The 15490-nt window shown below is 45.9% G+C and overlaps 1 protein-coding gene across 11 annotated transcripts in view; it reads right to left on the bottom strand.

The window, feature by feature from the left end:
* LOC141047273 (uncharacterized) overlaps positions 1-15490 on the bottom strand; it is a 201979-nt gene that overhangs the window by 27425 nt on the left and 159064 nt on the right. For 10 of the 11 annotated variants that reach the window (XM_073542287.1, XM_073542283.1, XM_073542282.1 and 7 more), the window contains exons 8-11: positions 2509-2658; positions 2203-2379; positions 1996-2119; positions 1815-1912 (exon numbers count right to left, since the gene is read on the bottom strand). The exons of the other annotated variant lie outside the window; for it this stretch is intronic. In XM_073542287.1, coding sequence (XP_073398388.1) covers positions 1815-1912; positions 1996-2119; positions 2203-2379; positions 2509-2658 — 549 coding nt within the window. The remainder of the gene's footprint in view (positions 1-1814; positions 1913-1995; positions 2120-2202; positions 2380-2508; positions 2659-15490) is intronic. 11 annotated transcript variants of the gene reach the window in all.

Genomic DNA, 15490 nt, shown 5'->3' with positions numbered 1-15490 from the left:
TGTGGGCGCCGCTGATCGCGGTAGCACGTACTATCCCGTCCATGGGCATAGGGGCCCGGGGCCCATGGACGGGATAGTACGTCGGATGTCAGGAAGGGGTTAATGTACACTATGAACCCCATCTTGACTGAAAAAAAACAGAAATCTGGACATTTTTACAAATTTATTAAAAAAGAAAAACTGAAATATCACATGGTCATAAGTATTCAGACCCTTTGCTCAGTATTGAGTAGAAGTACCCTTTTGAGCTAGCACAGCTATGAGTCTTCTTGGGAATGATGCAACAAGTATTTCACACCTGGATTTTGGGATCCTCTGCCACTCTTCCTTGCAGATCCTCTACAGTTCCATCAGGTTGGATGGGGATCGTTGGTGGCAGCCATTTTCAGGTCTCTCCAGAGATGCTCATTTGCGTTTAGATCAGGATTCTGGCTGGGCCAGTCAAGAATGGTCACAGCGTTGTTCTAAAGCCAATCCTTTGTTATTTTAGCTGTGTGCTTAAAGTCACTGTCTTTTTGGAAGGTGAACCTTCAGCCAAGTCTGAGGTCCAGGGCACTCTGGAAGAGATTTTCATCCAGGATATCTCTGTACTTGGCCGCATTCATATTTCCTTCAATTGCAACCAATCGTCCTGTCCCTGCAGCTGAAAAATACCCCATAACATGATGCTGCCACAACCATGTTTCACTGTTGGGATTGTATTGGGAAGGTGATGAGCAGTGCCTGGTTTTCTCCACACATACCGCTTAGAATTATCAACAAAAAGTTCAATCTTCGTCTCATCAGACCAGAGAATCTTATTTCTCATAGTCTGGGAGTCCTTCATGTGTTTTTTAGCAAACTTTATGAGGGCTTTCATATGTCTGTTATTGAGGAGAGGCTTCCGTCAAACCACTCTGCCATAAATGCCTGACTGGTGGAGGGCTATAGCGATAGATGACTTTGTGGAACTTTCTCCCATCTCCCTACTGCATCTCTGGAGCTCAGCCACAGTGATATTGGGGTTCTTCTTTACCTCTCTCACCAAAGCTCTTCTCCCATGATTGCTCAGTTTGGCTGGATGGCCAGGTCTAGGAAGACTTCTGGTGGTCCCAAACTTCTTCCATTTAAGGATTATGGAGGCCACTGTGCTCTTATGATCCTTGAGTACTGCAGAAATTCTTTAGTAACCTTGGCCTGATCTGTGCCTTGCCACAATTCTGTCTCTGAGCTCCTTGGCAAGTTCCTTTGACCTCATGATTCTCATTTGGTCTGACATGCACTGTGAGATCTTATATAGACAGGTGTGTGCCTTTACAAATCAAGTCCTATCAGTTTAATTAAACACAGCTGGACTCCAATGAAGGAGTAGAACCATCTCAAGGAGGATCACAAGGAAATGGACAGCATGTGACTTAAATATGAGTGTCTGAATACTTATGACCATGAGATATTTCTTTTTTCTTTTTAATAAATTTGCAAAAATTTCTACATTACCGTTTTTTTTTCAGTCAAGATGGGGTGCAGAGCGCACATTAATGAGAAAAAAATGAACTTTTTTGAATTTAACAAATGGCTGCAATGAAACAAAGAGTGAAAGTTTCAAGGAACCTGAATACTTTCCGTACCCACTGTATTTGAAGGGATGTCAGTGTACAGGGATCATCCTTTTTCCAATTTACACATGGAAAACTAGGAACAAAGGAATATAACTGAAACTATGATTCTAAGTATAAAACATATAACACTGGTGGATAAAACAAGACTGAGCACAAGACCTTCACAGCCGTCTACACATCATAGGGGAGATCTCATGACACCTTCTCTCCATCTACCTGATGATCCTGAGGAACATTGGGATCCTCTTGTTTACAGTCCTGTGGAAGAAGAGGACGGGGACATCTCTCTGATGTTGTCCTCTTACTGGATAGACCTGGAGGAAACACATACAAGGACTGAATTTATTCTTTACATACAGATACTTATAGGCCGTGTGTATTTAGTCCTGTCTATTACCTGGTGATGTGAGGGGCTGGGGAACCTCCATCATGACATCCTTGTATAGATCTTTGTGTCCTTCTAAATACTCCCACTCCTCCATGGAGAAATAGACAGCGACGTCCTGACACCTTATAGGAACCTAACACATACAATGATACCGTCATCCCCCCGATCCCTTCATAGCATTACTATATAATGTCCCAGCATTCCCAGCAGTGTCACCTCTCTAGTCAGCAGCTCAATCATCTTGTAGGTGAGTTCCAGTATCTTCTGGTCATTGATGTCCTCATGTATCAGAGGGTGAGGTGGAAATCTCGTGATTGGGCTCAGTGGTCTTACCCATCCCTCTGACACAGGGTCCTGACAGCGCTCACTAGAGGTCTTCACTACTGTGTAATCCTGGTTATGGAGAGACACATTAATAAATCTAACTACAGACATTTCCAGAGTCCTCACCTCTCCAGTTCTGTCCATCTGTTATTCCCATAGATAAGAATGATGTAATGTGACGTCATCAGAATCTCTCACCTCTCCAGTAAGCCGGAAGAGGATCTCTATGGTGAGATGAAATATCCTCTCCACCATCTTGTCTCTGTCCATATCCACCCTTGATGGGTAAATCGGGAAAATTCTCTTATATAGAAGATCTTCACTGAGAGGATCCGATATTGTAGAGACCTGAATGAGAAGATGAGCCGATGTAACATCATAAAAATCCTGTGTAATAATACAATTACTGGAGATAATAAGGGAAACATATGAGGAGATTTATTACTTTACAGTATTTAGTTTTCTTCTTTACATCTACTAATAAAACCTATATATTTAGGCCACAGACAACAAGCAGTTTCTCCCTCGGAGTCGGCAGCTGAATACGTTCCTCATAGACTCATCTTCCATAACGCTAATTCTCGTCTCATTACCGACACTGGAATCGGCATTAGCAATACTGCAGGAGATATTCATTACACGGGACAGGAGAAATAACTCCTTCATGATGAGGACGACATCTTCATCTTCTACTACGGCTCTAGAAACATATTTGTCCAGAGTCCGTCACTGACTCCATCCCCACCGGCCATCTATAGTAATCAGAAAAATCTAATCACATAGGTGGCATAGCCTGTATATTACTAAGGTCACATATTGTTGTACTTCATCGAGGGGTGAGGGGACGCCAGGAGCACCTCCGTTTACCTTCGGTAATTATGTCCTAACACAGGCTTTTTGGCCATATTACTTATCATTGATGCAGTTATATTCGGGGTATTTAAGGACTGTTCCTCTCCGCTTGTGACCCTATTTATTGTGTTACCATGCACTTGGGTATTTCTTAGTAATATACAGGCTATGCCACCTATGTGATTAGGAGACTTTTCGGATTACTTCAGTCAGCTATTGTTTATTATATTCACATGTCACAGGGTAATTTTTATGCTTAGTGATTTGATACTATTATCTGTTCCTCCTTCGCTGTATATTAACATTTGTTGGACACTGTTCTTTGACTTCTATATGTTATGAGGATAATTGCATGTCTGCATAAGAATATTATTTAATTCCCTGAATTTATGCTTATATTTCTGGACTGTTGTTATTATCAGCCCCATAAGGATTATTACACAGGTGTGTTCTAGCGTCCCCATATACGGCATTTTTGCTTTTTATTTTTGTTGCATTTTTTAAAAAAAATAAATAAATAAAGGAAATAAAATTGTTTTTATTCATCTTGGGATCTCTTCTTAGTCCTGTATTCACATGTACGGGATAGTTTGATATTGTTATGTGAAGCGCCCACAGCTATTATATGGACACATGTTGATTAAGAAATAATTCTGATATTGAAACTCAGATATCTCAGTAAAGTACAACAATATGTGACCTCCATTCACAGGGATCTGAGTAGCAATAGGTATAGGATAAAATCCAAAAATGTAATCCAGAATGGGGATGTATTCATAAAAAACAGAAAATTTACTTATCGAGTCCCATAGGGAAGAGTGAATCCAGTTTAAAAATCATGTCACTTTCCTTTTGGAGGACAAATCTCTTGCGATCACCTCCTCTCACTTTGGGTTTAACCACCTCAGTGATTCAAAAGGAGATGTCTCCGGTGTCACCTCGATGTAGACTGTTCACGTGTCTCACTAATGGAGTGTCCCGACCATGGCGCATATCACACAAATGCTCCCCTACCCTCCTCCTAAACTCCCGCTTGTTCTTTGGGGCATCATCTAGGGGGCAGGCTCATGTGGCCACATATAAAAGACCTGAGGTTTTAAAACTTTTCTAGGCTTTTTCCCTCTGGAAAAAGGATTTATCCATGGAGCAAATCGAGAAAGAGTTACATGGTCTCATCCAATTACAGGTACAATATTCTCCACATCTACAGAAACCGCAGATTTTTTTATCTAGCCAAGTCCCCCTGGGTGCAGGTTTTTTACAGAAACTGCACTAAATGGTCCCTAATTGACCAACCCTTTCTGAAAGTTATTGTGGGATTGCATCCCACAGCACCCCTTTGTTCCGGGTCGGTCAAAAGTATATCCCAGTGTTTTCTGAGGATACGCAACCTCTCCAAAACTGAACTTCTTCTGCTCCCGCCATCTACTAACCTCCCTAAATCTGACATTTCCCTCTCCATGGGTGGTACCACAATAACACCCCGGCAGCAGGCACGCTGTCTGGGTGTTATGTTTGACCCCAATCTCTCCTTCACATCCCATATACAATCTCTTGCCCACTCTTGCCGCTTACACCTAAAGAACATCTCTAGAATCCGCCCTTTTCTCACCATGGAAACAACAAAAACCCTCACTGTAGCACTGATCCCGTCACTCGACTATCCCCTCTCCAGTCCATACATAATGCAGCAGCCAGGGTCGTCCATCTGGCTAATCGGTACTTGGACGTGTCGGCTCTTCTTCATTCATTACACTGGCTGCCCATTCATTATAGGATCCAATTCAAAGTACTTGTTCTCACCCACAATGCTCTCCACGGTGCGGCACCCTCCTACATCTCCTCCCTCATTTCTGTCTATCGGTCTAGCCCACCGCTGCGCTCTGCAAATGACTTTCGACTAACCTCTGCACTAATCCGTACCTCCCACTCCCGACTCCAAGACTTCTCCCGTGCTGCTCCTATCCTCTGGAATGCTCTACCCCAAGAAATTAGGACTAACCACAATTTGCATAGTTTTAGGCGCTCCCTCAAAACACATTTGTTCAGAGCGGCCTATCACATTCATTAAAGTCATTCTATGTGTAAGTGTGCATGAGTAGCCTATTCACTATCTCCATCCATCCTTCACTCCCGCAAGATGGCCGGACCTTCACTGTAAATACATCATTGTAATTACACACCTGTACTTTGTATCTCCCCCACCTCATTGTAGATTGTAAGCTCTCAGGAGCAGGGTCGTCTTATTTTACTTTAATTATTGCATTGTTAATGTTGTTACTTATGACTTGTGTTTTGAAACTGTTAAACTGTAAAGCGCTGCGGAATATGTTGGCGCTATATAAATAAAGATTATTATTATTATTATTAAAGATACTGTCACTGTGATTGTCACAAGTTCGTATTATACATGTTATCCCATCTTTTTCTTGGTCTCTTGGCTAGGTGCGGAGAAGTGTCTGTCTCTCCCGTTTTTCTGCAAACGATCGTGTGAAAAACCCAAAATGTACTGTGGGTATCCTTTTTCCCTGAATCTGGTGTTCATGTCTATTGCCTGTATATTAGAATCTGTGACATAGAACAGTTTCTTCTCAATCGTAAAAATTGACCCTTGGGTATTCCTTTTTTTAAGGGGGATGGGGTGGTGGCTATCCCACCTCAATAGTTTATTAGGGCTTGTAGGTTTATGTTAGATGAATGTCCCTAGAGTCCCATCCGTTCTTCCTGCGTTAGTACATCTAGGAAAGGCAACTGGTTATAATTAGGGATGAGCGAATAGCTTCGGATAAGTCCTTATCCAAATAGCTATAGTGCTTACCCAATAGCTGCATCGGGAAACCGGATACCTGGAGCGCTCCCGATAATCAGCTGTTTGGAGCTGCAGCTGCATGTGTCGCGGCTGTGTGACAGACTCAACACATTACACATGCATGTACGGCCTGTTTGGAGCGCTCCAGGTATCTGGGTTCCCGATGCAGCTATTCAGTAAACGCTATAGCTATTCGAATAAGGAGTTCTCCAAAGGTATTCGCTCATTCCTAGTCAGAGGCGTATCTAGGCTTTCTGGCACCCGGGGCAAGAATTTGGTTCGGCGCCCCCCCCCCCCCCCCAAAAAAAAAAGTACATATGTGACTTACACACTTAGCCATGTACCCACGAGCTGCTCTCCCTAATGCTCTCAATGTTCAGTAAAAAACTGAAAGCAGGAAGAGAAGCTCGCTGTCACAAGACCACATCTATGAAAATCGCATATGAGTGAAGTGTCCGTGTGATGACACTGGAACCTGCAGAGCTGAGTCCTGACATTGGAGCTTCTGAATTCTCACAATGAATGCATTGCACACTTTTAGGATTCTCCCTTGCCGATGTACAGTCATGTCAGCACAAGTATGTGATTTGTATACTTCTGGCCACATTCCGACTAGACGTGCCCGGCCTCGCTCTGTTCATTTTCATTGAGTGAGGCCACACATGTCTAGTCAGCATGTGACCGCATGTATGTAAATTACCGGCACGAGAGAATCCTGACAGCATTCAGTGAGCACTGTGAGAATTCAGAAGTCTGCAGTCACATAGAATGACTGTAGACTCAGCACAAACCTGGACATCCCCTTTAATGTTCCTAACAAATAAAAACATGAGAATTAGTCAGTATCACTAATAATATTTACATCCAGGTACCTTATAGATGACGTCGTCTCTGCAGTCGTTCTCCTTTTCTTCTTCTTGTCCAGACCCCATGATGAGTTTTCTCATCCACATCTCGTCTCAGCAGACTTCCATCTTCTCCGGTCTTCTGCAGCAAATCTTCACACGATGCCCTTAAAGATAGAAGTGTCATTATAATGCTCCTAAATAAAAATGTCTGCAATATACTGTCGCCTCACACTATTCCCCTCCCTCCTCATACTGTCTCCTCTATCATCCTCCTGTTCACCATACTGTCTCCTCATATATTTACCCCCTCACTCTCTATACTGTCTGCTCACACATATCCTCGACTCCCCATACTGTGTCTGCACACATCCCATCACCCTCACTCCCCATACTGTGCCCACATAAATTCATCCGTTCGCACCCCTTACTGTCTGCACCCATCCCCCATACTGCTTCCTGATATATGCCCTCATACATACTCTTCATTTTGTGTCCTCAAATCTCCCCACACACGTTAAATACCATCCCCACTCCAAATCCACCACACACATTAAGTACCCCCCATCCCCACTCCAAATCCCCCCACACATTAAGTATCCCCCATCCCCACTCCCAAATCCCCCGACACATTATGTACCCCCACCCCCACTAATTAACCCCATCTCCACTCATTAAACCCCATACATTAACCCCCCTTCACATTAACCCCCCCACTTATTAACTCCCATCCCCACATTAACCCCCATAGCCACTCATTAACCCCCACACTCATTAACGCCCCACTCAATAACCCCCATACTTAAAACCCCCACACATTAACCCCCCCACTCATTAACCCCATCCCCACATTAACCCCCACACTTTAACCCCCATCTCTACATTAACCCCCATCTCCACTCATTAACCCCCCACTCATTAAACCCCATCTTCACTCATTAACCCCCACTCATTAACCCCCATCCCCACATTAACCCCCTCACTTTAACCCCCATCCCCACATTAACCCCCATCTCCACTCAATAACCCCCCACTCATTAACCCCCATCCCCACATTAACCCCCTCACTTTAACCCCCATCCCCACATTAAACCCCATCTCCACTCATTAACCCCCCACTCATTAACCCCCCGACTCATTAACCCCCATCCCCACTCATTAACCCCCCACTCATTAACCCCCATCTTCACTCATTAACCCCCCCACTCATTAACCCCCATCCCCACATTAACCCCCTCACTTTAACCCCCATCCCCACATTAAACCCCATCTCCACTCATTAACCCCCCACTCATTAACCCCCACACTTTAACCCCCACTCATTAACCCCCCGACTCATTAACCCCCATCCCCACTCAATAAGCCCCCACTCATTAACACCCCCCCATCTCCCATCTTCGGTGGTTCTTCAGCTCCACAGAGGAGCACACTTACCACCAGTGTTTGCTCTGGGCGCCGGGGAGTGACGTCAGCAGCGTGATCACATGACATGATCACGCTGCTGACGTCGCTCTGACCCGGCGGTCAGAGCTAATTGTACTGGCGTCTGTATAGACGCCAGTACAATTGCTGCCTGGGAGCCGGCGCGGCCTCCTTCTCTGCGTCGGCTGTCAGCTTGACAGCCGTCACAGAGAACAGCCGGCTCACAGGATGGTGGGCGGCAGAGCGCAGCCGCCGGGGGGGAGACACTGCGGACCACTGCATTAGGCGGCCCGACTGCGCCTCCCTGCTGGCTGCGCCCGGGGCAACTGCCCCGGCTGCCCCCCCCGGATACGCCACTGTTCCTAGTTATAATTAAACTGGAAGTAAATCTAAGGCCCACTCTATGGATGTTGCGTTCCCTGACAAATTCATGAAATTGTTCACTCATCCCTGACCAGGTGATAAAAATGTTGTTAATATACTATACCATAATCCAAAATATATATATGCCACTACTTATGATAGTCCCTGAATATTCCTCCCACCAGCCCAGGAATAGTTTAGCTTATGAGGGGGCACAGCGGCTCCCCATTGCAGTACCCCTGAGCAGTTGTTGGAAGTACTTCCTGTCAAAAAGAAAGAGGTTATGAGTAAGAGTGAATTTTAGAAGGTCCTCCATGAAGTCATTATGTTTACTACCCTCTATTACTCTTGAATTCAAGAAATCTCTTACTCCTCTGACACCATCCTCATGCGGTATATTACTGTGCAAATCCTCAATATCTAGTAAGGCCTGCTCCCCTACATGCATGTATACATGCTCAAGAGTATACAAGTAGGGAAGCAGGCAAAGGTAAAACCATTTTACAGAGGGATTATTCCAACTGTAAAACTTCAGGACTAGGACCTCAGGAGCCTAAGGAGGTACTCTGGGAACATTACAGTATGTGGGTGGGAGGGTGACGGTACTGTGGGAACATCATACTGTGTAGAGAGAATGGCGCTACTGTGAGATTATACTGTGTGGGGGGATGGCAGTACTGTGGGGACATTATACTGTGTGTGGGGTGAATGGTGGTCCTGTGGGAACATTACACTGCATGGTGCAAAGAATGGGGCCCTGTACTATGACAACAATCCGTTTCCTCCCTTCCTGTCTTCCATAGTTGGGTCGTATGTATCTATTACAGGAAACAGAACATTCCCCGTGCCCAGTAATGGGGAATCTCCAGCACCTACCTCCACCCGCAGATCCGCACTCCTCATAGATGGCTGCTCTGTGCGCTAGTGATGGGTAGCTCCCGAAGGAGCCGGCTCTTTATAGTGAATCATATGAGCCGGCTCCTGGCAGGGAGCCAATTGAAATTTAAACGGCTCTTTGCCAGTTCACGTTTCACAGTCAGTCCCCTCTTGCCCCGCTCCTCCCGGCAGTAGTCACTCTGATCTTATCCAGGAGACTGAGAAAGAATGCATGCTCCTCCTGCTGCCGCACATAGCACTGACTCACAGCCCCGCCCCCCTCCAATCTGTGACAAGCATTCCTTGCCCTCTTGTGATTGTTTTTAAGTTAACACACACGCTGTTATTTTGGAAATTATCAGGTTTAAAGGGGTAGGCTCAATTCTTACCTTTCCCGGCTCCAGCGCTGCATTTTCTCTTATGCCCCTGCCTCAGGGGGCGGGGCCGGAGATGCGACAGGCAGTTCTGTGCGCACGCATGACATGCGCACAGAACTCCGTGATTGGCCTCCGGGGACCGATCGCACAGCTCCGTGCTGTCACCGCCCGACCCACAACGGCACAAATTCCTTATCTAAATCCGCCTGGATGCAGATGCGACATGTGACACTGCAGTTTTGCTGCAGACTGTTTGCAGCAGACAGCCCACAGCGAACTTGCGAAGTGTGAAGGTAGCTTTAAAATGTGGCACTGATAATTAGGATCTTGTTGCTATTTTGCATGTTCATTTTGTGTTTGTTAAAGTTTTTACAGCAAATATAAAATCTGGTTATTCTGGAAACTATTCTGTTTTATGTCATAAATTGGCACATGTGTAGATTTTTACTAAAAGGTATACAATCATGGGTTAACACATACCAGAATTTGGCTTCAAATTTAAAGCCAAAGGTAATAGGAAATGAAGAGCCGTTTTCGGAGCCAAAAGAGCCGGCTCACCAAAAAAACGCATTTTACCCATCACTACTGTGCGCACAGGACCTGTGATGAGGTCACAGGAGGGGAGGAGTCAGGGGTCACATGATCAGGACCTCAGTGTATGCAGGACTCTGCTGTGCTGGTTGTCATGGTGCTGGATGAGGGGAAGTTTCTGTGTGGGGTCAGGAGGGGTTTACAGTGTGGATGTAGCAGAGCCGTGTGTGTAGGAAGCAGAGTACTGAGCAGAGTCGTGTGTCTGAGAGGTGTATGGAGCGGAGCCGTGTGTATACGAGGTGTACGGAGCAGAGCCGCGTGTGTACGAGGTGTACGGAGCGGAGCCATGTGTGTACGAGGGGTACGGAGAGGAGCTGTGTATGGACGAGGTGTTCGGAGCGGAGCCGTGTGTGTACAAGGTGTACGGAGCAGAGCCATGTGTGTACGAGGTGTACGGAGCGGAGCCGCATGTGTATGAGGTGTACGGAGCGGAGCTGCGTGCGTACGAGGTGTACGGAGAGGACCCGAGTGCGTACGAGGTGTGCGGAGCCACGTATACGAAGTGTGCGGAGCGGAGCCACATGTGTACGAGGTGTGCACAGCAATGCCGCGTGTGTACGAGGTGTGCGGAGCGGAGCCACGTATACGAAGTGTGCGGAGCGGAGCCACATGTGTACGAGGTGTGCAGAGCAATGCCGCGTGTGTACGGAGTGAAGCCGTGTGTGTACGAGATGTACGGAGCAGAGCCGTGTGTGTACGAGATGTACGGAGCGGAGCTGTGTGTGTATGAGGTGAACGGAGCGGAGCCCTGTGTGTACGAGGTGTACGGAGTGGAGCCACATGTGTACGACATGTATGGAGCAAAGCTGCGTGTGTACGAGGTGTACAGAGCAAAGCTGTGTGTGTGTACGAGGTGTACAGAGCGAAGCTGCATGTGTACAAGGTGTACGGAGCAGAGCCGTCTGTGTATGAGGTGTGCGGAGCTGCGTGTGTACGAGGTTAGCAGAGCAGAGCCGCGCAGCATCACTGTATCGCTGGAGCCCCTGGAGAGCGGTCGCAACAGCTGATGCGGCTGCTCTCCATGGGAGATCGACGTGGGACCCTCGTTATTAATGGGATTACGGTGTAAAGGTGAGTATAGGTTGGTTTATTATTTTAATTTCTTTACAGGTGATCAATGGCTTCGGGGAATTAGGTGTGTGCGATGAGTATGTACTCTATGTTATGTGTTGTATGTTATGTGTACGTACTGTATGTTATATGTTGTATGTTCTGTATCTTTTTTTTTTTTTTTACATTCACATTAGCCGGATGATGGGAATACTACTTTCCCATCATACGCTAATGCTGTCACTGTAGCGGGCATAGCCAGATGGAACAAGTAGTCCCATCTGACAATGCCCGCATAGCCCGGCACAGACCCTGCACAGCCCGGCATGGCCCCGCACAGGTCCATCAGAGCCTGCAGAGCCTGACACAAACACACACGGCCCTACAGACCCTCGCACACATTCTCCATGCACACAGTCTCCGCCCACACACATTCTCGGCCCATTACTCGCATTTCCCATAGACTTACATTGGACTCGTTACGAGTACCCGAGTATTAGGAGCTACTCGTAACGAGTACAGCGAGTACGAGTATTTCACTACTCACTCATCCCTAATGACAGTGTTAGGCTTCAGGTGGCTGATGTGTGTCAGGAGTTCCTGCTTGATGAAGACATTGATGCTATGGACTGACCCGCCCGTTCCCCAGGCTTGAATCCAAGCGAGCACATCTGGGCCTTCAGGTCTCTTTCCCTCCTACTATGTTGCACCACAGACTGTCCAGGAGTTGACTGTTGCTTTAATCCAGGTCTGAGAGAAGATCCCTAAAGGCCCCGTCTCACTAAGCAATCTCGGTAGCGAGATCGTTGCTGAGTCACAACTTTTGTGACGTAACAGCGATCTCACCAGCGAGATCGGTGTGTGTGACAGCGATCAGCGAGCGGCCCCCCTGCCAGTATCGCTGATCGCTGCAAGAAATCTCTGGACATTTCTTTGGTCGCTGGTCTCCCGCTGGCCAGCACGCATCGCTGCGTGTGACAGGCGGGAGACCAGCGATCAGGTGTAAAAAATAATAAAAAAAAATAAAAAATAGTTATTCTCACCTTCCGACGTCGCGTTCAGCCATCCCGCCTCTCTCCACGCTCCGGTCCCAGTGATCCTTTGCACGAGACTTTGTTATCCCGCGAGACCGTGACATCTCGCGGTCATTCGTGCAAAGGATCACTGGGACCGGAGCGTGGAGAGAGGCGGGATGGCTGAACGGGACGTCAGAAGGTGAGAATAACTATATTTTTTATTTTGATTCTATTTTTTACAGGGATGGCCAGCGATGCCGGGCGCTCGGCATCGCTGTGCTGATGGCTGGTGAAGCTGTCTGTGTGACAGCTCACCAGCGATCACATAGCGACTTACCAGCGATCCTGACACCTTGATATCGGTGTCGGGATCGCTGGTAAGTCGCTTAGTGAGACGGGGCCTTAAGGGTGCGTACCCATTTGCGAGAAAAACGGACGAGTGAAATCCGATAAAAAATCGTATTGCACTCGGACCAATGTTATTCAATGAGTTACATCTCATCTGCGATTTTTTTCTCAGCTAAAATCGGACTGATAAAAAAATTGCAGCATGCTACGGTTTGCAGCATATCTCGGCCGAGACTCGCCAATGCAAGTCAATGGATGCGACAAAAAAAAAAAAAAAAAATCGCAGAGCACTCGCACCATGCAAGTGCTGTCCAATTTTTACACATCAGTGTCCTGGAGTAAGGTAATCTTCTCTGATGAGTCTAATTTTCAGTTTTTCCCAACACCTGGTCCTCTAAAGGTTAGACGGAGACCTGGAGAGGTGTAAAGCCACAGTGTTTTGCACCACTGTGAAATTTGGTGGAGGATCGGTGATGATCTGGGGATGCTTCAGCAAGGCTGGAATTGGGAAGGTTAATCTTTGCCAAGTACGTATGAATCAAGCTGCATACAAGGTTATCCTGGAAAAACTGTTGATTCCTTCTGCTCAGGCAATGTTCCCCAACTCTGAGGACTGGTTTTTCCAGCAGGACAATGCACCATGCCACACAACTAAGTCAATTAATGTGGGAATGTAGGATCACCATATGAAATCCCTGTCATGGCCAGCCCAATCTCCTCACATTTTTGGAGGAAAGAAATGCATCTTATAGTCCAAAAAATGCGGTAAATTGATCCTGTTTATGTATTATTGTTCTCAACGCATTCCACTATGTAATGAATAAAGATTTGCAACTGGAATATTTCATTCAGAGATATCTACGATGTGGGATTTTTGTGTTCCCTTTATTTTTTCGAGCTTTGTATATTAGCCAATGATCAAACTTTAGGTGAGCCCCTCCCCAGAAACCCAGGCATTTCTTTTAGGAGAGCACCCACTATGAGAACTATCCTGGCCCCCAGTAGGTTGGAAGCAAGACCAATATCCTCAGATGATATGAAAACTTCTTTCAGGCTGCCTGAACATCAAAAAGGTGTTTTCTGTATCAATAATTTTTATTTGGGGGAATTTTACAATATCATAGTGGGGGAAAAGGTTATATGCGACAATATAACAGGAGTTGAAATTCAACATATATAATGTTATTGGCGTATGTCAAATAATGCCACAGAAACGATATAAAGAATAATAATAAAAATATAGACAGGATAATTTGGAAAAGGAATAAAGGGGGAGTGTAGGAGGTGAACTTGGATACAGTAGGACAAAGGGGAAATTAGGGGTAAGAAAGGAGAACAGGACAAAACAATAATCCATTGAGAGTGGGGAGAAGGGAAAGAGCAACAATCTTAAAAGATTACTACTCGACATATCCACTGGCTATAGAGTCATATCAGTCAGTTGTAAAGGACTCTGCATGTGGATAAAAACTGAATTCCATAATGCCCATTTAGATTTACACTTTGTAAGGGAGTTGTTGTTCAAGGCAAAAACTGATTTCAAGGTGTTATGGGATGCTAATCTGTCTAGAATCATAGAATGGTAGAGTTGGAAGGGACCTCCTGGGCCATCTGGTCCAACCCCCTGCTCAACCCCCTGCCCTGTCTATTAGCATATTGAGCCTGGGATTGGTATTGGATTTCCACTTGGCACCAATAAGCATTTTGGACAAATGAGAGCATTGAGGAGACATAATTAATTTGTATTTCCCTATTTTAAAAATAAGATCATAAACCTCCTTCCAAAAAGGGTTTTATTTTTGGACACGACCAAAATATGTGCATTATATTGCCTTTTTATTATTATTTATTATTATTATTATTTATTTATATAGCGCCATTAATTCCATGGTGCTGTACATGAGGAGGATTACATACAAAGTTATAAATATCGTTAACAGTAAACAGTTTCCACAACAAATTTACAGTGACAGACTGGTACAGAGGGAATAGTACCCTGTCCTTGCGGACTTACATTCTACGGGATAGTGGGGAAGAGACAGAAGATCAGGGGTACAGCTGCTCTTGTGGTGATGAGGCGGCAGCTCAGGCGGTGGTGAGGCTGCAGAATGGTTATTGCAGTCTGTAAGCTTTCCTGAAAAGATGGGTTTTCAGGTTCCGTTTGAAGGATCCGAGGGTGGTGGATAATCGGACGTGTTGAGGCATGGCATTCCAGAGGATAGGGGATATTCGGAAGAAATCTTGGATGCGGTTGTGTGAGGAACTAATAACTGTGGAGAAGAGGAGGTCTTGTGAGGATCGAAGAGTACGTGTGGGAAGATATTGGGAGATTAGTTCAGAGATATAGGGAGGGGAAAGGTTGTGGATGGCTTTGTAGGTCGGTGTTAGTAGTTTGAACTGGATTCGTTGGGGAACTGGGAGCCAATGGAGGGATTTGCAGAGGGGAGAGGCAGGGGAGTAGCGAGGAGAGAGGTGGATTAGTTGGGCAGCAGAATTGAGGACAGACTGGAGTGGTGCAAGAGAGTTAGCAGAGGGAGGCCACAGAGGAGAGTGTTCCAGTAGTCAAGGCGGGAGATGATGAGGGCATGTACAAGAGTTTTAGTAGATTGAGGACTGAGGAAGGGACGGATT

The sequence above is a fragment of the Dendrobates tinctorius genome, unplaced genomic scaffold (assembly GCF_039654945.1).
Source record: "Dendrobates tinctorius isolate UK_male_01 unplaced genomic scaffold, ASM3965494v1 ptg000126l, whole genome shotgun sequence".
NCBI classification, from domain to species: Eukaryota; Metazoa; Chordata; class Amphibia; order Anura; family Dendrobatidae; genus Dendrobates; species Dendrobates tinctorius.
This window is presented reverse-complemented; position numbering and strand designations above follow the sequence as displayed.